General features: G+C 45.0%; 1 protein-coding gene across 1 annotated transcript in view; it reads right to left on the reverse strand.

The window, feature by feature from the left end:
- Positions 1 to 27,329, reverse strand: part of LOC146187110 (uncharacterized) — a 151,646-nt gene that overhangs the window by 111,103 nt on the left and 13,214 nt on the right. Inside the window, exons 2-6 of the mRNA XM_084608182.1 lie at positions 22,052 to 22,234; positions 19,347 to 19,381; positions 18,552 to 18,629; positions 15,569 to 15,613; positions 1,598 to 1,666 (exon numbers count right to left, since the gene is read on the reverse strand). Of these exons, the coding sequence (XP_084464308.1) occupies positions 1,598 to 1,666; positions 15,569 to 15,613; positions 18,552 to 18,629; positions 19,347 to 19,381; positions 22,052 to 22,234 (410 nt within the window). The remainder of the gene's footprint in view (positions 1 to 1,597; positions 1,667 to 15,568; positions 15,614 to 18,551; positions 18,630 to 19,346; positions 19,382 to 22,051; positions 22,235 to 27,329) is intronic.

Genomic DNA, 27,329 nt, shown 5'->3' on the forward strand with positions numbered 1-27,329 from the left:
GAGACTGCAGCCATGAAATTAGGAGACGCCTGCTTCTGGGAAAGAGAGCAATGGTTAGCCTTGACCGCCTAGTAAAGAGCAGAGACATTAGTCTACCAACCAAGATCCGTATAACCCGTGCTATGGTCTTTCCAGTTGTGATGTATGGATGCGAGAGTTGGACTGTGAAAAAGGCTGACCGCCGAAGAATTGACGCGTTTGAATTGTGGTGCTGGCGAAGACTCTTAAGAGTTCCATGGACTGCCAGAAGATCAAATCAGTCGATATTGTCGACCATAAACCCTGACTGCTCATTGGAGGGTCAAATTCTAAAGTTAAAGCTCAGCTACTTTGGTCATCTGATGAGAAGAGAGGAGTCGCTGGAGAAAGATTTGATGTTGGGAAAGGTTGAGGGTCGCCGGAGAAGGGGTAGGCAGCGAACGCGATGGTTAGATGGCATTCTCGAGGCATTGCAGATGAAGCTATGTGATGTTAAGAAGATAGTGAGAGACCGGAAAGCGTGGCGTGACATGGTCCATAGGGTCACGAAGAGTCGGACACGACTGAACGCCTGAACTGAACTGCATTTTCGGAGGTGTTCACTGGATAGGTCGCACCCCAAACATTACCTTAAATCAGACGCTTGTATTTTAAATCTAGCGGTAGTACCTTGTTGGAGAACGGCGTCCTTTCTCAAAGACTAGAATAACCTTGCTAACTATAGTCATAGTATATGTTGGATAAAGCCGGTGTCGGGTTATTTTGGCAAGGCACAGTCTATCATACAAATGTTTAAAGGGTTTTCAGCATTTTGGCATTGATACAGTGCACTACGATGTACGACGAACTCTTCAACGATTCAGTTACCTTGACAATGACAGGACGATTAAAGGTGATACCCTGCATGAGCAGAGGTGCGAGACAAGGTGGATTGGGAACCCTGTGGAGTGGTTCAGTAATAAAAACCGAACCTCATGTTATTCTTAGAACATTATGCGACATCATGCCAAGGAATTGGAAATTCAGAGCTATCGCAAGAAGAAATGCTTTGCCATTTAAAATAACGGCTGTCGCAACTTCATTTCAGGTAATTTGACGCATAGACGATAAAGAGGTAGAAAAATCACGTTTAGTCAGAGCAGTTACCCTGCCGCAGTCTTGAGCGACTGCGTAATGCTTTTTCCGCATTGAAGAAGAGATAGACTGTTTGGCTGATCGAAACAAGAGTCTTGGTATCATTATTCAGTTCACAACAAGGGCTCCGCTTTCACTGAGAGAGCTTTTGTAAACTAAAAACACTGCAAATGAAGCGCAGGTGTCGATATCGCCGGCCATTATCGCAAGCGAATCTCGTGCGCCAAGACAGTTGAAGCGCGCATAGAGGCAAGGCTTGCGGACGAACCGCGTAAACATGGTGATTGAGAAGTCATTTTTGGACTTGGCACCATGCATTTAAATCAGGGAAAAAAACTGATTTACAGAGCAGCAAATCCTTTCTTTCTTTTCAGGAAAACTCAACGCAGGTAGAAAACGTCATAGATTTTGTTCTGTTTTAATGTTATAATGAAAATAGAATGGGAGGTGCCCTTGACGAGGAAGTCTGTAGGGAACTGCTTACGTCTGCAGGCGGTCCGGGTGGTCCGGGACTTCCAGGGACGCCGTGGGATCCAGGTTCACCAGGGGAGCCCTGCGGCGGGAAAAGCATTCGCTGGTGACAACTCCCTATACAGACTATAAAACGAGCAAGCGCGACCGTCCGCGTTTTTGATTCCCTACTAATATGTTTATTTACTATCTAGTAACCACAATGTCGGTACCTGACGTGCAATTTTTCGAGCAGGCGTCAGGTATAGGCAGACACATAATACTGGCGCAGGTGATTAAAGCGAAGACAAATGACGTCGCAACACTGATAACAGGCTATGATGGCATAGACAAAATAGGGACTCTAGCATGTGACATTTTTGTCTATGCCATCATATAGGGATCCTAGCATTCCGAGTTTGCGTCGTTATCGAAAGCGTCGGTACCTTGCAGACCTCGAGTTATCTGATTGGAGGAAACGCTGGAACCAGGAAGTAGTAGTGCCATCCGGTTCCAATGTTTCGACCACTCAGATGACTCGAGGTCAGGGAGATAGCGGCACTTTAGATAACGACGCAAACTCGGAATGTGGGATCCCAGAAAAAAATACTATCAACACACAATCTAAAACGGTTAGCTTTTTCAGAAGCATTCCTTAACCTTTCTTCGAATATGAACAAGCCAAACTGTCGAATAATTGGTGTTTAATAACCATTTAGTGCGGTAAACAGAACCGAATTTAGTGTGTACAAAATTTGAAGTTCAGAACCTCAATTCCCGCGCTTTTGATACCAAGGTATCCTCCACGTACACCTCAATCCATGAAACAGTAGCTGCAAATATTATTATTTGCACGCCGACAAGGCAATTTTTAAATTCTCTCCGAGTTATCTGAATAATAAGCTTTGGCTTCTAAACTAGAATCATATTCTTTTATAAATTTAGTAAAGCGATTTGGCTGCACATTTGCAATATCCATGGCATGCGTCTACTTAATGATTGATTTGGCAGAACGCTTGCTTTCCTAACGAATGCTTATCCTAAGGTCATGGGTTCGGCCCCAGCAGCACTACAGTGTATATTTTATTTTCTTATTTTCGTGGTATACTGAGAGACTGAAGACTGTAATGGGTTTCCTGCCGGGAGAGGCTATAGAACGTCTGGACTCACAAGCAAACTTCCAATTTAGCGGCAGCAGTTATTAGCCCCTTGACTGTAGAAAAACAGTGATCGGTAAAGTATGAACGCAGTTAAAGCACACGTGAATTCATTTCGAGCGAGCTCCGATGAAAATCTTCCTATCTGTATATATAGAGCGAGAATATTTTCGTTCTTGATTTGTTTGTCTACATTTCACAAGTGTAGGGACGTCATATTTTCCAAAGTACGAGAGTGCTGCGCACTCATTTTACCAAAGAAGCCTCATGATTCAAGGCAAAGTAAAACTGCACACCACGAAGCGCCAATGAAGACACTGACGCTTAAGACGAAGAGGAACGAGCACTACAGAATATTCGTCTGTTGGCGCAAGTGCACATTCTGTGTCACTGCATTGTTATTTACCAGGACTTATCTAGCGTCCGCAGGATTCCCTTTCTGATTCCGGCCTAAGCCCTCCAGGCAATGTAAACAATGCGAACCAGCTAAAACTTTGCCTCAGAGCATTCAAACCCGCTTTTCTCCCGGTGGAGGGGAAGCACTATTACCACCTCGCTGATTTTAGGTTCATTTCTCGTTACCAATATGTGCGAGCGTCAGCTTCCGGCGTTCTTTAGGATCCTTAAGATGAACAAAAAATTACTGTTGAGGTAGATTATCAGGCTTCATGACCGACACGATTAGAAATGGTGACGCTATTCCTTTTTAGCGAGTGGTCACGTAGCATTCCCCGTAGCCAGATAGAGGAATCGAAGCAAAATGATGGAGAACACTGCAAGATGCAGCAACCAATGGGCTACATGTTCTCATGAATCCTAACATTCCGGTTGTGGCTTATTTTAGAGGGTGTACACCCTCTAAAATAGGAGAGACAAAGACACGTGTCTTTCTCTCTGTCGCTGCCGTTGCGAGTTTCGAACTTCTCCACAGTCGTCTATCGTCACACCCGCTTGTCAGATTTCATAAATTAAGCACTTTATTACGCTACAGCATTGCAATATACAATCACTGCCTCGCGTCCTTCCTTTATTGTATTTATTGAATATATAATTATCAGAAGCGTCCCCTCGGAAAGAGCTGATAGCAAGCTACCATGCTAATAATACATTTTCTAATACATTCATGAAACCGATTCATCAAATGAACAAGTGCTCTCTAGGACTTCGTTCGTACAGGAAAGCTGATTCTCCTGACCTTGGTTCGTGTGGCCCGTAGGTAAGGAGGCTAGTATTGCCGAGTAGCCAGGGACCAAAGTGAGTTTGTGCCAGAAGGGGAGATGGGGTGAAGAAGATTGCGACAACACTTGTGAGAGGTGCTTATGCCGAGTAGGGTGCCTGGCCACGGAGTCTGATACGAACGGAGAGACTTTCCGTTCATATTTTATAGATATGTTTTGCTGCAGACGTACCGTGTGAAAGAACCTGGAGTAAACCAGTTTCACATGCCCGATTGTTAAAATTGGGCGGCTCGTAATAAAAGCAAAAATGGACGTGGCTCCAATCCATCCATAAGAATCGCCGGTGCCGCATTCACTTGCAGCTCCCAGGCATCTAAGCGACCTAATGCTGGCACGGGAGCGCATCGTGGAAAAGGTTCATAGCTTACTTTTTTAGACGCCGGTCAATTCCACCGCAGCAGTTAAGGAGGTAAAGCTAGGCCTACATCCAGCCAATGCAGCAGGAGTGTCACCAGCAATTTGGAGAGTGTACTTGAAGACGCCGGAAGTTTTAGGCTTTGAAGAAAGCCAAACGCTCGAAAACATCTTACAGTAACAGGGGGACGTTTGCGCTATGTATGGAATTACAGTAGAACAGCGCCAACATCAATTCATTTCGGTGGCCTTGGAAGGCAGTGACGAATTGTTGGTGCACTAATTCCCAGGAAAATGTCATACATTGGCGCAGTTATGCAACAATTGCTTTAGGTTTTATCCGTGGATGGCAAGGGGCTGGAAAATACAGAATGTTAGCAAGGTGCACAGCACCACGAAAGGAAATATTTTCACTTCCTCCACACCAGATGCTGCATAGGCTTGATAGGTTCCACGGGGCAGAAAACAGCAGATTCACATTGTAGCGCTTTGCAATTTCCCCCATATTGTGCGAAAGCATGTGGTGGTACAGGATCACGTGCGTTCACTGCCTTTCTTTCTCGCAGTCCTGATGTGCTTTCTTATCCTTTTCACCTTTAGTAGAAGACTGTCTATACACTGGCTATACCGTATGCTGGATAGCATACGCCCTTCAATCACGACGTATACGCTTCAAAGCCTGTCATTGGTTCAATGCGTATAGTTTTTAAGGCGAAATCTTTTCTGCCCATAAAACTAAATCCCGTGCGTGAGAGTTGTTCGCGAGATCTGTCATATTTGCCAATATTCTGCGAAATGTGTTCTTGTCTAGCGTTCCTGCCATCTGCATTCCCACACTGCATTCCCACACATATTCTATCCTTTCGGACGAATCTCTCGCCGTTGTACTATCTTATCATTCATTGTAGGTAGAATTCTAGAGGGACAAGTAAGTTATCGCTGCTTAGTCCTGGTGTATTTTGAAAACAAACCGCTCCTGCATTTTCTACCTTATCTCTGACAGCCTTGAAGACGTGGCATGGAATACAAGTCTAGCCTGCATCAAGGTATTATTCAATTTCATTTGTCCTGCATTGGAGGGGGGTCTCGCTCTTCTTGTATTTTAAGATTTGACACAATTTTAAGATTTGTTCATCCTGTGATCGCCATCATAACCTGGAAATCAAGTCTTGTCGTACTACCTCAGACGAAAGTTGACTTTTTGGCGAAATCAAAGCTATGTTCAGACTCATTGAATCGTCTTGTGATGGCGCACAAAGTATCACAGATATTCAAGTAAAAGGCTTGGCGAGACATTTGTATGTTCAAAGACCACCTGTGTGCTCACACAGATGCCAATGCTTGCTAGTCGCAAGCAAAGGGTGGGTTTAAAGAGTAGAAGAAACTGACTGCCCAAACCACACTTATTTTGACAGGAAGTTCGCCAGAGCATTCTAGGAAGATCAAAGAGGGATGGAGTCTCCACCTAGGAATTCGGTAACAGTTATTTGGGATGCAGCCCTTCCACACGGTACGCTGCAGGATGTCAGAAAATGCCCGGAGATCAGCTATATGTACTTTCAGCCAACAGTCTGCAGCTGTTCACCATGATAAGAGGCGCACCTCACTAATCTGAGAGACAACCAAGCATCAGAATAATTGACAGCGGCATCAACTTCGTACGACGTACAACACAATAAGCAGGAATGAAGAAATATGTAGTTGCTACGATCGCAAGACGTCTTCAGTAGGCTGGGAATTATGGCTCTTCAGAGTGGCAAAGACGAAGCGTTGGTTTTCTCGTAGACCATCCGCCTCGCGTTCAGGAAGTACTGGGTTCGATCCCTGGTACTTCGGGTACCCACCGATTTTCGAATCGCTACAAATTTTCCTCTTTCTTAGTGTTCTGTTATTCTGGGGTGAAATACTCGGGAAAGGGATCATCGACCGAAAAAGGGACACATATGGGCTTCTCCTCATATGTGAAAGGGGAAATAACTAATAAGATGGGGATGGAGTGGATTTGGCATATACTCGGAGATAATGACTAGCATCTTACTGGTATCGCTCAAGAAGAAAGTATACAACAGCTTCATCTATAGGGCTGTAACGTGGAGGCTGAAGAAAAAGATTCTACTTTAGATGAGGGCAGCGCTGAGGGCTATGGAACGAAAAATGGTAGGGGTAACGTTGAGATGTCGGAAGCATGCAGAGTAGGTCAGAGAAATAACTCGAGTTATTAACATTCTACTGGAAATCAAAAAGAAGAAATGAGCATGATCAGAGCATGTTGTGCGAAGAGATGATAATCGATGGTCGATAAAGGGAACAAATTGGATACCAAAGGAACGAAAGCGTAGCAGGGGGCGACAGAAAATCAGATGAGCGGATGAGGAAGAGACGTTTGCAGGGCTCAAGCGGATGCTGCTAGCACAGATAGGGTTAATTAGAGTTCAGTGAGAGAGGTCTTCGCCCTTCAGTGGATATAGTCCGACTGACGATGACGATGGTAGAACGAATCACTAACCCATCAGCGCAACTTTTTGGTTCGCCATGCGGCAGAGGTCCGTATGTGCCCTTTCTTTACTGCTGCGGCTGCTGACGGTGCTGCCGATGCTAATGGGAAGGTTCAGTGTGGGAGCCGGCGCGACGAGGAACTACTTTTGTAGGGTGCAAGGTCCTTAGAAGCTACGTTAGGCCAGTGAGGGGCGCAGCGCGGTTTACGGAGCTTCTCCCAAGTGGACATCCCTGAACAAAGCAGGGCGCCAGGCTTGAGGGTGCTTGTACCCATTTTTTCCAGTGGGTTTCCGGTATTGGATTTGGAACCAACTACCTCCCGCAGCCGAGACGGGCGCCCCAGCCACTTGGTCACGGCATCGTTGTCATCTCCAATGGACTGTTTCCCCAGAAGTCAACGGCTTCTGTCAAAAAGAAACTAAAACCATGAAATTTATGACTTCAAATGTAAGAAGTTGTTCATCGGCCTGCCTTTGTAAGCGCTCCAAGAAAAAACTAAATAATACAAGAGTTGACATTCTTCAGACTTCACACGAAAATCTCAAAAACCCGAGTGGCCGTACAGGACAATGAAGCGGAAAGGAACATGCCAACTGCAAGTGGGCAGCTTATACCAGCTTCACCTTGCTGACCTGCAAAACTGCGACTCTTTCCCTGGTATACATACTTTCTGGAACTTATTCCAGAGCTGGAAACTTTTACGTCGCAACAATCAGCCTTTTCCATCAGCGTAGATGACTTGTTCTATTCCGTACCACATGCAGGTCTCCTCAAGGGCGGCAGAGACAATGTGGAGAATGGAAGAGGGAATTGTTTCCAAGATGAGGTGGCCCCGCCTTTCTAGAATTCTACTTGCGATCAACTGTAATCGAGCACAATGGTGAATATTTCGTCCAAAGGAGCGGGATATGCATCGGCTCATCCCTCCAACCGGTCGTATACGACATATTTCTGGAGGCCACATAATAAATGCATAGCGGAAGAACTTCATGAGATCAACCTGCGGCGAAGGGGCTTCAATGTGTGGTCTCAGCGGATATTCGGGCAATTGCTATAACATTTCAAAGGCAATGTCTGGTGGCTTTTACAAACTGCATTCGGTCCCTAGATTTATGCATTTATTTTCCTGGGTAAAGGCTATGCTGTATGTACATACAACACACGCTCACAGAAAGCACCCTTCCATGTGACAGTGCTCAATATAAGTATAGTAAAACGATTAATAGTTTTCAATAACTGTGAAGCAACCTTAACAAGAAGCTATGAGCATGGAATCAATGGCAGCTTTGGGGCACAGGGGAGAGGACTGAAGTAGGCAAGCTATCGAGAAAATATTGTAGACAGTATTTTAGAAACCCTTCTACAAAAACTGAAAGGGCAAAAACAGCGCGAAAACTACGAAGGAAACAAATGAACACATATGTGAGCCCATACCGGCAAAAGGGTTCAAACGACTGAAAAAAGTTGCAAAGCGCCATCAATGTAGTAGCGGTACAAGCGCTACTACGCTGATGACATGGAGATAATGAAGCTATCTTATGTATATATTTTTGTTATTGCGATGCTGCACTCACGCCAAAACCTGCGAGCGACAGCGCCAAACCAGGCGTATACCACTCATCATCGCAAAAGCGTGCGGGGAGCGACAACCCTGCTCGTCGCTAATTCACGGATAAAAGCTCCCATTACTTTCGCGACGATAACTAAGGCCGTAGCACAATAAACCTGACTGTCATCGCACTAGGATAGAGCATGGTCGTCGGATAGAGCGCGCTTCCTTCAAGACAGGCTGTGGCAGTGTTGCGCCCTCTATGAACTCAAACGCGAGGCTAAAATATCTACTGCTGCCATCTAGTGGGTATTCGTTTAGTTCAGAACTGCAAAGTTTTCACATTGCTCAGTAGACGGCAAAGTATGTACTCGACATTTCATCAGTTAGATCTACAGTGCTACATCATTCGATTCCAGGTTTACGGCGACACCCAATGTCACGGCCGGTCTCCGTCCGTGCCTCTGCAAGCTTGCAGCTGTTTAGGCTTCGCCGTTCGTCACGGAACTACTCAAGGTCAGCTCAAAACTACCGGAGGAATAAAAGAAACGACATCTGCTGCCTTCACATCATAAAACAGCACTGCATCTTTTAGAATTAGCGCGATGATGGTTGCGGTACCTGCGCGGTTAAGGTTAGCAGTCTGTCCCTTGATTCGGACGCAGGTGTCGCGCACATTAATGCATTGTTGCTTTCATTTAGGCTTGCACGTGAGTTTTTGGCCTCCTCTATATGCCCCTGCCTGCGTGCTTGCGTGCGTGAGAGCTAGTGTAGCTATTCTGCTGTTGCGAGCGCAACAGTGTGCACGGGAGTCTGCGTGGGCGCATTTTCTTTTGTATGCGTGTCTGGGGCATGTGTCTGTCTTCCTTCCCGTGGGTTTATAGCATCCAGTGGGCACGTGCACATGGACGTGTTTACGTGTCTGTATACGCCTTTGTTTCAGTGCGCCTATGTGGGTGTCTGTGGCTTTATAATAACTTAGCGGAATTAATGAACGAAACTTAATTTGGCGATGTCCGCATGACCGCATACGTAATTTCTGCGTTGTCTTTGACTGCTGCCGCCGCTGATCCATTGTGACCAACGATGTTAGATCTTCTTTAGAGCGCGCATACATCTAGATTCTTTTGGACGGGCAAGGTAAAAGGGGCTAGCTATATTTATTTTGCAGCTAGCACAGAACCGGATTAAGTGGAGAAATATGGGAGAGGTCTTCGCCCTGCAGTGGGCATAATCAGGCTGATGATGATGATGATGATGATGATATTTATTTTATTTAGATGCTATAAATAAAATAAGCAGTTTCAAGATCATAGTTACATGTTATATGCATGCTATTGGGCGCGAGCGCCACCACTGGAGCGAACGGCGCAAGCGTCGACCTAGGGGAGCAAGTGGGATCACGTGACTTCCTTTACTGCTGCTGCAGCAGACACTCGATTGAATTTGTGCGTTTTAAAAGCTAATAGTCGCATTTATTTCTGTAGTTTTGGTTGATATAGAGTGCCAGCCTTTCATATTTTGATCTTGCATCGTGACTGAGGCTGCTTAAGTTTATTTATGCTGTTGCTACGGTCCGTTACTGCTCTGTACCCAGACGTAAGCGAGGGAACCTTGCGTAAGTTCCCATTGCTGCCCGAAACAAAAGCTCACAGAACCTTCCGTAATCAAAATTCGAATGGCCAAATCAGCGAGTGATCATTCTCATGATGTGCGCAGCAGACATTTGAGCGAGCGAGATTTCGACTTTGCGTTAAGAGTTCGGTGAGCGAATGAAGAAACGGCGCGCGCGTTCTAATTTGAGCTTATCACTTGTGAAGCTAACGATAAAATTGCTGGTAGGATGGAAACGATTCTAGCTTTTTCATGGAGCAGTACCCTCCTAAAAGAAGGAGGGATCGAAAGCCAGAAGGTCTCAAGTTGTTCTAAATGAACGTGTTGACACGAAAGCTTCACTTAACTGAATTAGAAAAGATTCTGCCGCCTCGGGCAGCGCTATGCATGGTGAGTAGTCTCAGGCAGCGTCTCTAGTACTGTTGTAATTTCAAATGACAGAGTCCGTGAATAAACGAAAGATAGAGCATTGCATGCATGTTGGGATGTGCTGATCGAGATATGCGTAAAAAAACAATACTACTGTGCGCGAATAAAACAAATATCCGCTCTAATCTAGAGTGCCAATAGTGGTAGTGCAGTGCGCAAGAATTCACTGCGTGGAACGCACGTCTTAACACTTGATAAAAAATTAATACATGCCATCCCCGCAGTCAAACTATGTTCAAGGGAGCATGTGGAAAGGTGCCGCTTCCGCCCGCGCTATGCGAATGCGCTCAGCATCTGTCAGGTTCTTGACAGTCCTCTAGGAATCCTATTACCTGCGCACGGACTGCTTATATCTGACTGGTTGTGTAGTAGCTTCAGTTTGTTTTTTTCATAACAGCAGAAATGCTGCAGCTGGTGTGTATCGTCGCAGATGTAAAGCTCGCCAACTAAGATAACTCTGATTAAGTGAAGTGCTTTTTTGCCGAATGAGTGGGTCACATACCTCGAAATAAGCTTATACAGGCCCAGACGGAGGTGTACATTGAATAAATAAATGAACGTAATGCTAACACGCAACTGAGCAGCCTAGGAAAGCATCCCACAGCTGCAGTTCAACGCGCGTTATCCCATTTACTTCACGCCGCCGGGGTGGCGCAGCCTGGTCCAGAATGGCGGCTTTTCACTGTGACCCTGACGCCCGCCCTGCAAGGCTCTACTTTCGCGAGAGTACACACATTGGTTGAAATGCACAAATTGAAGACCACTGTGCCAGACTGGATTTCAAGAGTCGAACCACTATGCGAGCTGAAAGAATTTTAACTTGACAAAGGCAACTCGTAGGAGCCTGCCGGCTTCTGTATTAACAGTGTCGTGCTTGTGGTAACCGCTCTGCTTTGAGCATTCTGTTTGTAGCGCGTTTTTGTTGGTATTGTTTTGTTTTATGTTGGTGATGACCGGCAATAAAGAAAAAAAAAAACCCGGGGTGGCGCGGTGGTTACGGCGCTCGACTACTGTTCCCCAGGACGCGGGATCGAATCCCGGCCTCGGCGACAGCTTTTCGATGGAGGCGAAAAGCAAGGCGCCCGTGTGCTGTGCGATGTCTGTGCACGTTAAAGAACCCCAGGTGGTCGAAATTTCCGAAGTCCTCCACTACGGCGTCTCTCATAGCCTGAGATCCTTTGGGACGTTAAATCCCACAGACCATCCCATTTACTTCGTTATGCGGGCGCTTCTGTGAGGTGGCGCCACGGTATGTCCTCGCGCCCAATAGCAGTGATTTCTACACTGACTACTTTTTGACGGTGTTGGCTACAAAAAATTTGACTCCGCTATTAGGTCCGGTTCGCCTATGAAAGCAAAGCTTCTCTTTTCGCTAAAAGCTCCAATTAGGTAGCAGTTTGGCGAAGGCGGTAGATAAAGGCAGTCCTTCTATTCCATGTACACGGTCGTCGAGGATGTATCTCCGACGAGAAACGTATGCTCGACTCGCTCTCACAGGTACGATTCAGAATTTCTGCCGCTCATAAAGAATTCAGCAATGAATATTTTTTAGTCTGATGTGTTTCGCCAGCATTCACTGAAACGCACCAGAAGAAAGCGGATGGAGTCCCTGGCTTCACAACAGAATTCTCTTCAGCTGTCTCAGTGTGCAATAAGTTCAGTGTTCTTTGATTAGTACTAAGGTCATATGCCAACGTAACAGCCTATATAATTATACGTTTCTGGAAAACACAGCCTTAGTGCTATCCTCTTGGGCCACTGGGCTTGATTCTTGGACACTTTAAAGAGCTCGCAGGGTTGAAAACTTGATCCAAGAACTCAGGAAAAACCTTGTGGCGGCTATGCATATTAACAGTCACCAAAAGTAAAAGTGTTTCGCTTGTGGCTCATCGCCATATGTTTTTCTGATTGTTTGTATTGAGGACATGATAAACACTCTTGTTTACCACTAAACTCTGTTCCAAAAACGCTGTTCCTATTTCCGCGCTTCTCGTCGTGTGTATTGTATAGCGTGTTAGGTGTACGATTTAGAAACGCCACGTAGGCTGTGAGGGAAGCCGTAAGTGAGAGCTCCGAATTAATTTCGACAACCCAGGGTTCCTCAACGTGCACGCGGTTTTTTTTTTTTTCTTTGTTTCACCTCCGTTGGAAACCAGCCGGGATTCGACTCCGCGAGCACAGCAGCCGAAAGCGGCCGCATCCACTGATGAGATTCTTGGGGTGCTGTAGATTGGCATTCGCAGTTACTGACGCGTTGAAGCCCCACGAGTTATTAACCCTATCGCGAAAGAGCCCTTGCACGAAATGGTTTAAAGACGAAACACAAACCCACATGTGCATGAACGAGCAAGTGGGACGTCTTCAAGGCGTCCCGAAGACTGCCTGTCACTCCTGCCGCGAGCCAGAAAAACGAAGCAAAGCAATCAGCTGGAAGCCGTAATGGGGCCAAGAGGAGCCAGCTGCCTGAGCAACACGACGGAGGAAGCATCGCTGAGGGGCGTGCGGGGATTCTGGGGCTGCATATTTATCGCATCGTGCATCTTTCCATGTCGACTTTCTCGAGCTCTATTCCGATGCAACTCAAGTCTCCTGTAACCTTCATACGATTGTGTGGCAGAAAATAGTGCGCTGCCAAATCTTATGTTATTTTGTAGGTAAAAATCTTAACATAAGTCCAAATTATAAGCTAACAAATGGCTTCTTTGGCCGAGTGCAAAAAAACTAATTTTGTTTACTCTTCATCGGAGTACCCCGCCGCGCTGTTGCTTTGGTAACGGCGCTCGACTACTGTGCCCTATAGGATATAAGATTGAAGCCCGGCCTCGGCGGCCAGCTTTCGATGGAGACGGAAGGCAAGGCGCCAGTGTGCTGTGCGATGTCAGTGCACGTTAAAGAACATCAGATGGTCGAACTTTCCGGAGCCCTCAACTATATGGCGTCCCTGGCAGCCTGAGTCGCTTTGGAACGTTAAACCCCATAAACTGAACCAAACCACGCTACGGAGTAAACTCCACGGCAACTGCATTTTTGCCAAAATGGGTGAGCAAAGCGGGCCTTTAAAATATTTCTTACAGCTGTTGGATGAGAGCAGTCGGTATTGTAGCGTTTGCTGTATTCGGTAGCCATGTAACCATCGCTTTAGTTGCGTGGTCAAGGCCCTAGACTTCTGAGCCCAAAGGCGCTGGTTCAACCCGTGCCGCGAAGGGCGCTTTTCAAAAACTCGAGGGGCGCGTGTGCTGTGCGGTGTCAGTGCACGCTAAAGAACTCAAAGTGATCTAAATTTCTAGAGCCCTCCCCTAAGGCGTCCCCCACAGCCTGATTCGCTCTGGACGTTATAGCCTATAAACGAAACTAAACCAAACAAACCATGATTACATTTAGAAACTTCACATCCGTTCAACATAAGCTGTAACGCGATTAAGACTTGAAAAGAGTTCAGTGTTTCTCTTTGTCAAAATAAGATAGCCTGTCTGAGTGAAAATGTAAGCAGCGGAAGACACTCACCTATGGCAATTTGTAACCCAGAAAGTTTGTCTTACCCTTCACTCTTCAACGCAGTATGTTTTCTTCAGGTAGCCAGCACTTATGTATACCTGGACTCATTCTAACGGTTTTGGTTCCTAGACTACGGTATCATTCATAGCCTGAACGTCGTTTATGAGCTAAAATCCCAAAAACTAAAATGTTTGAATGGGTTTTCACTACTGTTTAAATACTTTTGCTTAATACATCCTCATTTTCCCTGCTTTCATGAGGCTTCTTTCCATTATGCGTCTCATTTCTTAGGCTTTCATCGTGATGTGGATTCGAAAAAAATCAATTCCAAACTGCGAAAATTCCGAGCGAGCAGTTCTGAAACTGAGAATGGCATATCAAAGATGCCGACGAAGCAAAACAATGAGAGCTATGAAGCCCATCGTCAGAGTCTGGATACGCAAAATGGCCAAAGGTACGAAAAACACAAAACCTGAATCCGTGAACTTTCTTATGCGGTTTTCAACGGGGAGAGCTCTCTTTATGGTTCAAAGCTGGTAACAAAAACATTTCGCAGAATTACTCCTCCACATAATTAGTGAGTGCACTTTAAAACTAGTACAACGCGTAACTTTTTCAAAGCTAACGAGTTAACGTGATATCTAAAGATTTTTGAAACCTTCGACAAAGGTTAATGACAGCTGCATTGTGATCAAGCCAATGACCGACCTTCGCTCGCGATCTGCCCTGCAACCATCGCACGATCAACAGCAGTTAAAAAACCAAAGGTTAGTATTGAAACTCTTCCTGCAAAAATTTAATTGGCGTACAAGATTTTCACCAAAAATGTAGCTTACAAAAGAGAATATTAACAGCAACATCCAGGTCTATGGCTTGATAACTTTCTGCGCTGTTTATTTACACTTTACCCAGCATTTGTCTTTCGAACCAGACAAGCTTTAGGTGTGACAGCGTTACTGAAGAACAGCTGCAGGCAGAGGTTACCAATTTATCCTCTAAGAAGAAGCATTACTACGTTCAGAGACTTAGGTGATACCACGTTGACTTGAATGAAACCTGAAAGCAAGTTCAAATGCCGCGGCTCGCTCATTTATGGACCTTTTCTGCCGATTGGCCACACGGATCGTGAGTGCATCCATGGTCGTAAACTCAATTCAGAGATGAGCATATTCTATAACCTCCTTGGAGGCGTTCTGTTTGTAGCACAGAAGAAGACCATGCATGCAGCATGACTACCGGGTCTTCCTTTTTTTTACGCACAAGGTACTCTGTCCAAGAATAGTGACATACTGCTTTCCAAAATCATCATTTTTTTCTCATGAATATAATCCAGATTGCATTTTCGCTATCCCTCGCACACTCTTTTCCTATCATACTCTTGTCATTCCGAATGAAACCTTGAGTCACGAGCTGCGTGTCGGATCCTGACTGCATTTTTATTCTCCACAATTCATCTAAAACCACTAATTGCGTGCAGTTTCTGTGGCTTCGAGTGAGGTTATTTGCTTTCTCTCCTAATCACCCCACATTATCTTTCTCATTACGAACAAAATTTTACCCCAAAGCATTATAGTGAAGCTTTAGATTGATCTTATCTTGAAACGAAGCGGGGTGGTGCACGCGACCCAAAAAGACGAGAAAGGAGAATGGCTCGAGATTATCGGCCTACTTACACGATCTCCGGGTCGTCCAGGGAAGCCGTGATCCCCAGGAGGACCCTGTAAGACACCGTGAATAACGACATTGGCCCGTGCAGGCTCTGCACAAACTTCAAGTGATGCAGTGCTTTGGACATTCACAAATTGAAACGCTCTTGTAGAGTACATTCGTTATCATAGCTATTGCTGTTTAAAAAAATGTTTGTCACATCATCGGTGCTTGATTGTCTCGGCGATTGCTATGCGCATATAATAGATTAGAAGACAAGCTTTATTTTTTCCGAGAGTGAAAAGAAAAACCGCCTGAAAGAAAAGCTACTGAGGGTAGCTTTTACAGCCTTAGCTCATAAACATTATTTATTTATTTTTTATTAACACGATCATCCTTAGCAGATTAATAGAAAGCAGGATAGTAAAGACACATTTATCAGGAGGAATTTTCAACAAATAAAACATTGCGACATAAAAAAAAAACGCAGTCCTTCAGCTACAACAAAATGAACCAAAAAAGAAGGGAACGCATTAGAGGATGAGGCACAACTTGTGCATATGATGCGCTATGTAAGATATATTTTTCAGCGCTTTCAACTATAAGCACTTTGATTGTAGAACCTTTACTTCCATCTTCATAGAAAACAAACTGCATTTTTTTTTTTTTACTTTTGGGCTGCCTTTGAGAGATTTAAATAGTCCTAAGTGGCATAGTTCATTTGGCGAGAAGGTGTGGAGATATTTACCGAAAGTTCGGCAGCAAGTGAGCTTTTTAGTTTGTTCCATCGTTGTTCTGCCAGATGGCGTGTAGAAATACCATAACCATTTTTCTTAATTAATGGCTGGTGTGACTAAAATCCTTTTGGGATGTTTGTTTGTTTTTTTACTTCGAGAGTAGCAATACGGACGCAACAGCTTAGTCCTCATCTTAGAGTGTCCGCCTTACAGAAAAATTAGCTACATGTGCATTTCACTGCAGATGGAAGGTGCAAGCCGAGCCGATATGCTTGTGCTGTTGTAGTCTACGAACTTGAATAACTGCAATGCAGTAAGTTCATTATAAAATAGTTTTTATTTCTGACAGCAGATATTATTAAAGGTTTGTTTATATCTGTCCTGGTATATAATAATTTACCCCTTGGCGCACCAGTTTTTTCTTGTCTTTATAGATGAGTGTTTGGCTGCTATTGGTCCTAATTGGGACTGATCTATTTTGTACACGACACAATCATCAGCGAAAAATCTGATTTGATTTCTTGTAAAGTTTGCGAGATAATTTAGGACATTCATGAATTAGAAAGTGCACAAGGCGCTTCCTTACGGCACACCAGGAACAACCGGAGAAAGTCTATATTTATAAACTCCTAGGTCCACGAACTGTTCGCGAGAAGTATGGTTAGGAAGGAAATCAATTTATAGTTCTTGGATTTCTAAAGATATCGCCTTTTTTTTTTTTCGGCAAAGAATCAAATGTTCTCATGGAGTCCAGAAATATTGTATCAGTTTTACTACGGTGGTTTACTGCTTAAGGAAGATCGTGACCTGTTTCTACAAGCTGCATAACTGTTGAAAGACCGCTACGGAGCCCATGTTGCAAAATATGTATCATGATACTTCAGTCAAGATATGCAATAAGGCTTCTAAGTCTACCAGGACCAAGGCTCGCTTTTTTGCTGTCTAGGGACGAAGTAAGGTTAAGCTTCCTTCTTTTTGTTATTTTAATCTGTTTGGCTAGAGGCACCTAGATGTTTCTCTCTGTTTTGGTCAAACCCAATAGTGGACAAGGAGAAACAGAATAATACATGTCTCACCATGCGTAGTAAATATAAAAATTCAAAGCTTTTAAAAATCGCCATTGAAATCAAAATAAATGCCACAATGCGACATACAAAGAAAGGAATACAGAAAACAATTATCTAAAGCTGTAGTCCCAGTGTAGTTAAGTACCTTTAAACAATAAGAACCTGAGTAAAAAAGCTTTATCAATGGTATAATAAAAAGGGCTGAGTAATCATGGGGTGCCCGAAAATAACAGAAATGGCAGGGTTACTGTAGGAGTTCCATTGGAATCATTTTCCATCACTATTTAAAGAAGGTTCGCCCCACAGAAGATTGGAAGATAACGTCTAGCATTGATGATAGCCATATTGCGTGGAATATTTATTGGTATTGATTTTGAGAGACATATAGTTTCGTTATTTATCTTTCGCATACAAAGTAAAACACCTCCTTTTTTTTTTATCTGTACCTTCTGCCAAGCATGCTCTGCAAATGTTGCCTTTTTCCGTCATTTCTGGCCTCAGCATGAAAACACAACTATTACTAGTTTTATGGTTCATCATGTTGTTTTTTGTACGGAATTTCCTTCAGGAATGAAGAAACAGTCGCGAATATCGCTGGGGATTTTTCCTCTGCTTCCCTAACCATATCTGATGGGGAAATTAGAAGTATTGCTATTACTGGTGAAAAATGTGATGAAGTCGAACTCATCCGAGGAAAACTGCTTTTTCGCGTCACATAAAGGAATATTGCTTTAAATGGCTTTCAATAGCGATACATGCTTTAGAAAATACTGAAGAGAAGGCTTGGCAAGCAGCGTAAGTAGGGAAGTGGTGGAATCATCTGCGCGGGCTGGGGTGCCCCCAGTCATTTCCGTGATGAGTGGCTCAAGATGGAGTCAAGAAAAGTTCTCGGGGCAGATGCGCGGTCGGCGGGCGATATTTTTCGCCTACCATGGTTTACGAATGCGTGAGACGGCTGCATATGTGTTTGAGTTACGACTGTAGCAAACTTTGTGGCCTCCCGATAGTTGGAACTGCTCAAAAATGTACTCTATTTGCTTTAAACAGCTTTGTTACGATGTTTAAAACTTGAGTGAGCAGATTTTAAGCTTAGATTTGTGTTCCGATAAGAGGCACGACTTGCCATAATCGGTTATTGGGTTATACGCGATGGCAGGAGGCTCCCGAAAGGCAAACAAAATCAAATAATGTTACGTATTGCTTACCCGTGGACCAGGAACGGGCAGGAGAGGGTACTCGGGGTACGGCAGAGGCTCGGGTGAAGCAGCTCCGTGCGTGGGTTCCTGCGAGTTTGTCGTTTAGTTCATTAGGGGTTCGGCTGGTTGAGATGCACGTGTTTCCAGCTGACACAACACAGACCGTATTTCTACAACGTAGCTGTAAAGCACCCTTCGAACACCTGCATTGTCTGCGTAGGCCGTCGGCATAGCTGGAAAAGCGAGCACAGAGTTGTTGTTACCGCCCTCATCGTACAGTGAGGACGGGAGAAAATGGCACGCTTTTTCTGCGGTGACGGTGACGTCCCACGCTTAGAGAGGCAGTCTGGAGAAGAGTGCTAATCGAACAACGACTAAGTGTAGAAAATAAAAAAAAAAGTGCTACAGCGCAGGCAAATTTGTCTCTGAATTCTTTGCATGATCGTATCGCAAACCAAATTTCTGAACAGCTACGACGAAATAGGCGTTGAGAAGTCTTAGTGTCGGTCCGAGGGTTTGCATCCGATGCTTTTTATCGCGTCTAAATTAAAAGCGCATCGTGAAAAGACAGCGAAGTTCGAAGTTGAAAGGTTTGTGCATAGCTGCCACATGACATGGTTGGCAGCTGGCAAAGGGGCGCTAAGGAAATTCGTCGGGGAGAGGAGTGAGGGAACTGAAGGTGCCTTCAGTGGGGAGAAACATCGCAGCAATCAGTCTGAAAATTGATGGGGAACATTATTGATAAGGAACAAATTGATAAGGAAATTGATAGGGAACATTATAAGAATTATTGACAGAACTCACAGGAGTCTCACGCGGCTCAGGAACACGGCCGCCATCTGCAAACACGTGGAAAGAACACGAAGACCACTCTAGTTAAAAGCACTGGAATGCATTTTTATAAAGATTTATGTTCAGCGTACTTGCAATACACAAGGACAAAATGAAGCCCCTTATGCACGTACCCACTAAATTTAGGCACACGCTGTGGATGCAAAGGTTTATCCACTTGTATTGCTGAGCCCCACAAGACTCTCCTATCACGCCGTATATTCCATGCTTTAGAAACAAAAGGAACAAAAGCAGGAAAACCGTTCTGCCATAACCGTAACTATCGAATCACTGCAGATAGGCCCGCGAACCAGACCCTTTCCAGCCTTGACGTCCAGATAGGTCCCGCTTTTCCGCATTACTAGAAAAAAAATTACCAATATTTTACCGCTAGTTTTTTTTCCTGCTCACAAATGTTGCTTTGTGGCGAAATTCTTAACTGAGACGTTGAACCGTATTAATGACGAAAGCCATTGTCAAACCACCGAGTAGGCGGGACAACGGCACAGACGATGGATTCCCCTTTGGAAGATACTCCGTTTACGTAGTGAGAAGTTTCTGCTCGGTTGCTAGCAACGGCTCTCACAGATGATATCACTGCATAAAAGATAGACATCAATTATGATGAAGTAATGCCCTCCCTGAACGAACAAGCGCGTGCTCACAGATGTGTTGACATAAAGACTGCAGAGTCCCGACATGCACAACAGACTTTCATTCTTTAAACGATTCAGAGATGCATACAGGAGATGGTGCTACCCCTGAAACTGCGGTGCTAAACGATCACCTGACTGATTTTTAAGAGCGGTCCAGAAAAAAAAAAATATTTGAAGGCTTTCTTTCTGATTCCTGTGCAACATTACTGGAGTCTGAAAACAGATTTGCACATTTAGAACGTCGCAGTGGATTTAATTATGGTTTCTAGAGTCTAGTGCATATGCCACGCCCTAAGGCATGGAATTTGTTTCTGGGAAGTGTCGGCCATCAGTTGTGAAATTTTTGTCATGTGCGCTCAGGAATAGTATTCTGGTCTCAAAAAACAATAGTTAAGGCCCTGTGGTGCCGCTAACGAAGACATTCTTAATGCGAGAAGGGCATCACGTAAAACGTTGTACGAATGTGCAAGCTCTAGCAGAACCCGATTTAATAAACGGTATGAACGTTTTATAAACAGCATAGGTTTGGTTTGGTTTGTGAGATTTAACGTCCCAAAGCGACTCAGGCTATGACAGACGTCGTAGTGGAGGACTTCGGAAATTTTGACTACCTGGGGTTCTCCAACGTGCACTGACATCGCACAGCACACGAGCGCCTAGCTTTTGACCTCCTCTTAAAAGCGGCCGCCGAAGCCGGGATTCGATCGAGTGCCCTAACCACTGCGCCACCCCGGCGGGGTTTATAGGCACGCGTCAAAGCGTCACCTAATGCACATTGAAGTTATTCTGTATCGATAGATTAACGTGCTCGGACAACGAAGTCACCTTTATGTTCCCTTTGCGTTATTCTTCATCAGGTAATAAAACCCATATTGAACAATGGTTTACAAGCTGTGAAAAGCAACCATTGGTCAAACAGCCTCGTTGCGTCTAGAGGGGCTTTTTAATGCAGGAGCATTGCTACCCGAATCCTTGGATTTCACCTACGTGGCTTCGAGGGCTCTTTCAGAGCAACACTTAAAAACAAAAATTAGTAGAGCTAAGCTTTAGCGCATCAGTCAGCTGATAGAGGTCCCCGCACTCTGTCCTGCTGCAATAGTGGCGGCAAAGTGAGGAATGGATGTCGACACTCGCTCGCACGCTCTTGTGACGTGCTTTTGGCTAATTGCCAGCTACCGCCATTCCAACGGAGGAGGGATGGTGCTCTCATTTTTCTTTCGTTACGACAACGCTGTGATTGCATACGACTCGACTTCTCAGCGTGCATTACATGGCGAACCTTTCAGGGGCGCTGTTCGTTAACAGCGGAGACTCCCTCTTGAAGAGTGCCGCAGCACTGCAAGTGTTTATTTCGTAAGTGTTTTTTTTTTCTTTCTTTCTTTCTTTCTTTCTTTCTTTCTTTCTTTCTTTCTTTCTTTCTTTCTTTCTTTCTTTCTTTCTTTCTTTCTTTCTTTCTTTTTTTTACAGTCGTCGTGGAACTGCATCCAACATGGTCCCACAGGCACGCATATCTAATCGCACTAGCCATCAGCTCCAGATCAGCCCTGCACCGGCAGGATTTGTAGCCATGTTTTGCTATCGTACCGCCTGCGACTGGAATGGCATTCTTGACGACACTGTAACGATAACTTGTATGGGAAATTTGGCGCGGAACCAACAGATATCGTCATAACGCACCAATACTAACTTATAATAACTCTTCATGTAATTTTCCTGAAAGAGCTTTTAATTATATGAATATTAAATGAAATGACGTAGCCTCGATAAGGAGACACATTTGCGTGTACGTTTACAAAGCCCCCCCCCCCCCAAAAAAAAAAAAAAAAAAAAAAAAAAACTTTGGTGATACAAAAAACTTGGATATAAATATAGCGTAATGACATGTAATTTCAAAAGTACCTAAATGCATTTGATGCAAATTTAACGACCGAAATGATTGTGTTACACTGCTAAAACCAATAAACCAACTATGCATTCATCCCAATACAAATTAGAAGATGCTAAAAATGCCTGAGTACGTACCTGTGCAGACCGGGCAACACTTCCCCAGCGGCACGTACTGGTCTCCGCACTGTAGCCTCGGGCACTCCTCGGTATCGCAGACGCTGCTGCCCAACAGGCACTTGCACGTGGTGCACGGGTCCGGCTGCCACTCGTCGCCGTCCGCGTATGTGACGCCTTCGTATACGCACGACGTGCCGCCGCCTGCGACCGCCGCCAGGTTCCCTCATTTGCGCCAAGAGCAGCCATTGCGAAGCGCTGATTCGCCGCCTAGCAGCCTTACTGACAACATCCAGTGTTAGGGCACCCTTGTCATAAAATGTACACTTTCAGAGGTGTTGGAGGGCTCGCGTCGCGTCTCTCACGCAAAGGAAATGAGTACAAATAAATTTTATCCTGTATCGACGGGCAACGACAGTAAAGCGGAATTTAATATTCAAATATTAAAAGTGCTAAAAGAAGCAAACAAGAAAGGGACGGGGAGGGGGGATAGACATGATGCATTCCGCGGGCAACGTTACGCCCACAATTCCTCCTGCTGCTGAAGCTGCTGCATCTGGTAAGCTGTTCTCATTAGTGCGAGGCCCTGTGTATCTTTAGAGGCATCAGAGCCCCAACAAACCGCGACCTATATATATATATATATATATATATATATATATATATATATATATATATATATATATATATAGACTTAAAGTAGTTGACACACGGTAGAAAAAACAACACTTTATTCCAACACAAAAAACAACACTTTATTTTATATATATATATATATATATATATATATATATATATATATATATATATATATATATATATATATATATATATATATATATATATATATATATATATATATATATATATATATATATATATATATATATATTCATATATATATATATATATATATATATATATATATATATATATATACCTGCTGCAAGAAGTGTGGGTTATTTTTATTTTTTTATTTGCAATACCCTAAAGATCCGCCGAGCGGTATTACATAAGGGGGAAAAACAAAATTACGAGGGACTTTAGCGACTAATGTAGTGAATAGCCAAAAGTAAAGCTGAGAATTTGAACAAGTTGGTCTTGCCATGCGGTAGGTATACTTTGAAGGGATGGTCGGTGCCATGAGAGATGTATGATGCAGGGCGAAAATGTTGAAGTCGAAAAGTGGAAGTGCTGTGATAGGATTTAAAGAAGTACAGAAACAAAGAAGTGCGCTTGCGCTGCTGAAGTGTTTATATATTTAAGGAGGTGCGGAGCCGTGCAATACTTTCGTGTGTGTAGTATCTGTTATAAAACGAATAGCGAGATTCTGCAGCGATTCCAGAGACTGCGTTAGTTTTTACTGAGAGGCCGTTCACCTGCCTTCCTTCGTGCACAACAGCAATGGTGCGGATGCCAACCATACCAATCCTACTCATAACTTATGCGGGCATTAAAAATTATTTACGCTTTGCAGTCAGGCCCTCCCGGGACCCGCCAAAGGTCTCGACAGATCTGAGGAGTGCCACCTTAGACGGCTCCAAGCTGGATGTATTCTAAATCCCGCCATACTAAAGCACGTGGACCCGAGATTCACGAGTAGGTGCAAATTCTGCGGGCAGTATGCTGACCTATACCACATGATGTGGACCTGCCAGAAAAACACAAAAACAAAAAACAAAAAATTACGAGGAACTTTAGCGACTAAAGTAGTGAAATGCGAAAGCCTGAGTGCCGCATTCTGCTACGCAACTGGTACTAATTCGTGATTAAATCAATAATTATTGAACGAATTAGTAATTAGGTAGGTAATAAATTATATATTTAAGCAATTAGTATACTATCATTTAGATAATCAACTAATCACTTAATTCATCATCAATATATAATTCACTCATTAGTAATTGATCATTGATTGACATATGGCCATATAAGGCACGCATTCGAGCATACTGCGGTGGTGCTCTCTGATTGGTCGAGACCTCTAAGGCGTCATCCCGCCTCGGCCAATCAGAACGCCGCAAAAGCGGGATACATTTTGTCCACAACAACATGAGCCATTAAAGGCTTTCGCCTTAAAAATGATAAAACATCTAACTTGGGAGGGCTGGCAGGCGGCCCTGTCCAGCTCGGACCTGGAGGCCCAGCTTGCCCTTGTCCAAAGAGCTCGGGCAGCGGCGGCGGCCAATGGCGTCCGGGAATAGGGTCTTCCACTCAGCTCCACAACCATACACACCTCCCTTCCCAGATCATTTCATTGTAAATAAATGTTTTCTCCTCCTCTAGAGGCTGTGTTAAGAAATCTAATGCGGATTCCAAATAGAGAGGCATATTCGAACTGAGGTCTGACTAGAGTGTTGTATATACCAGACGTTTTGTGTCAGGTGTAGCCATGTAGAGTGTTTTTCGAAATAATTGTTTTACTCGCTTTGCTAGTAGTGTTGTATTTAACATGCTGATTCCAAGTTAGGTTAGTTGAGAAGATGACTACGAAACATTTGAACTGACTAACCCAATCAACTATTGCATTATTTATATTACTACGGGTATTTGAACTGATGGACCCGCTCAGCTGGGGCAATATTTATACTACTACAGGTCGACTCATCGAAGATAAGGCAGACAAAGTGTGTGTGCGCATGGCGCGTGCTCTGGGCCCGAATCCTTGGGAGCGGTCTGTGTTTGGACGTCCAGTGCGTCCTGTGCTTGTGTCACGTTCGGTGTAAGTGTACCAGGGTTTTACATGGTGCGTACGCCACATCTTGGTGGAGGCGCGGATTTTCCCATCCTCCGCGTCCTGGCTTATTGCACCACGGAGCTTCGAAGCGGTCGCTACACCGGCACTGCCACCAGTGCCTAAAGTCTGGCTCCATCGGAGGGTGTTCTCTAGTAGTTCGAGCAATAGTGAAAAGAAAATACAGAGGGAGAGAGAAAGCGGCTGGTGGCCTGCCTCGCACATCGAAATATCTTTTTCCATCTTGTATTTTAGAAAATATGTGAATGGCTTCTTATTAAAAAGGAATGTTCTGATATAACCGCTGATGGGAGAAAAAGATGGCGGCCTGCTTTTATATTAGAGCGCGAAGTGGTCTCAGATCCCTCTTAAATGCTGCTGGGGGGTATCAGACCCCTCGAGACCCTCCTGACTTTAAATCGTGACTGCCACCTTGACTCAACCCGGCGACTCGCGAAGTCCCACTGCTCCTACATTCATGGTCATGGCTCACCCCATGACCCCGACATATTTTCCGGTGCCTCAGCTGATAACGCGGACAAATGGATCTCGATGTACGAACGTGTCAGCACCCATCACAGGTGGGGCCCCACTGTCATGCTGGCAAACGTAATCTTCTATTTGTCTGGCACATGGCAATGGTTCGACACCCATGAAGACGAATTGAAAAGTTAGGACATCCTCAAAGAAAAGCTTCACGCTCTCTTCGGACCACCAGGTGCTTTGAAGCTCGTAGCCAGAAATTACCTTGAGTCGGGGTGCGCAGTCTTCCACTGAAAGCTATACGTCACCTACATTCAACACGTGCTAGCCTTATGTCACCAGGTTGACACCGCCATAATGGAATTTGCAAAGGTGGGCCTCATCTTAAAAGGCACTGCGGACGACACTTTCATATTCCTCCTCTGCAAAGGCTCTGATAGCATGGATACCCTCATCAAGGAGTGCCTTCTCTTAGAGCTAGTGAAGAGCGGCGCATATTTCCACAGTTTCAATGGCTTCCCCATACAGCGGTCACATCTTCGTGGGTTATGCAGCAGCCACCAACTATACACCTTCCGCTTCACATCTTAATATCATCGACACCGACACCCGGATTGTTCGCCGCGAAATGGAGGCCTGTGCACCACCCCAACCAACCTTCCACGGCCACCCCTTGCCTGATGTCTCCCTTATTCAGTCCGTCATGCGAGAGGAACTTGCAAGTTTGGACCTCTCGTCTCCGGTTTGTTCCATCGGAAAGCCCAGTGTCCGGCCACCAAGCACCCCGAGCCCCGTAATTTCGCCGCTACCGAAATCCAGCAGAGTGGAGGACGTCTGATGATCGTCCCATATGTTTCAATTGTTCCTGCGTTCGCCACATTTCCCGGTATTGCTGCAGTAGATGGTCTCCGATTCCTTGCACCGAGTTTTTTTCTGACTACCGTCCAGATATATCCCGCCGTTTTCCGCCCCGACCACAGCCTGACCAGTCAGATTCGGCCAACAATTTCGCCAGCTCCCGACAACGTCGTTCTTCCCGCTCTCCATCTCCCCGAGTCCGTTTTTTTTTTTTTTTCGATCCCCGAAGCCCCCTCGATCCTCGGCTGTAGCCACATACGGCCGACCTGACTTGGAAAACTATAGCTGATACAGCTCCAGGAGGTGACGCTGCATCCACGACCAGACCCACCAATCCTCTACAGATCTCCCGACTAAACCAACTAGACATTCGTATTGATGGTGTTCCCGTGCTTGCGCTTTTAGACACTGGAGCGCATATCTCTGTCATGAGTGCAAACCTTCGTCATCGTCGTCGTTTACTAAAGTTCTCACACCGGCTCGGTGTCGGGTGCGTGTCAAGGACGGCGGAATGGTTGGTGTTGACGGACTCTGCACTGCGACCTTCCAGTGCAGTTCAATGTTTCGAACCCTTGTTCGCATTCTTTGATTATCGGCCTCAATTTTCTATCAGAATTCATTCTGCTCTGATCGACTGCTCGCAAGGCGTCCTGCACCTAGATCTCCTAATAATCGATCCTGAACCCTTGCATTCTTCTCCCCGACTGTATTCGCCCGACCAAGCTTCTTCGCCCTCACTGGCCTCCTCTTTAGTTACCTTGCATCCTACCTCATCTGTCCTCAATGGCGACTACTTAGTTTCGCCTATTTCTGATCTCTTGCTGCACCGCAATGTTGCACTGCCCCATACCGTCGCTACAATCAAGGGGAACACTGTGTCACTGCCATTAATCCATTTCAGCGATTCGGCCAAAGTGTTTCCACCTGGCATATGCGTGGCGACATTCTCACCTCTTGGCTCCTGTCAGGTTGCCCCATTGGGCACTGACCATGCCCCAGCTTCCGCGGACCCTGCCCGCAATCCTACTCCGACTGACGCGATCATGACAATGATGCCCTCCGATTTGTGCCCTGCCAAATTTTGTCAACCGCGCTCGCTTTTAGAGTCCTATACCCACATATTCGACCTGCATTACAGCGCCCTCGGCCAAGCTCTTACTGTCACGCACCGCATCAACCCTGGCGACGCTCCTCCTATCCGCCGCTGATCATACCGAGTCTCCC

The sequence above is a fragment of the Amblyomma maculatum genome, chromosome 6 (genome assembly GCF_055883805.1).
Source record: "Amblyomma maculatum isolate TAMU_Amacu chromosome 6, ASM5588380v1, whole genome shotgun sequence".
NCBI lineage: Eukaryota > Metazoa > Arthropoda > Arachnida > Ixodida > Ixodidae > Amblyomma > Amblyomma maculatum.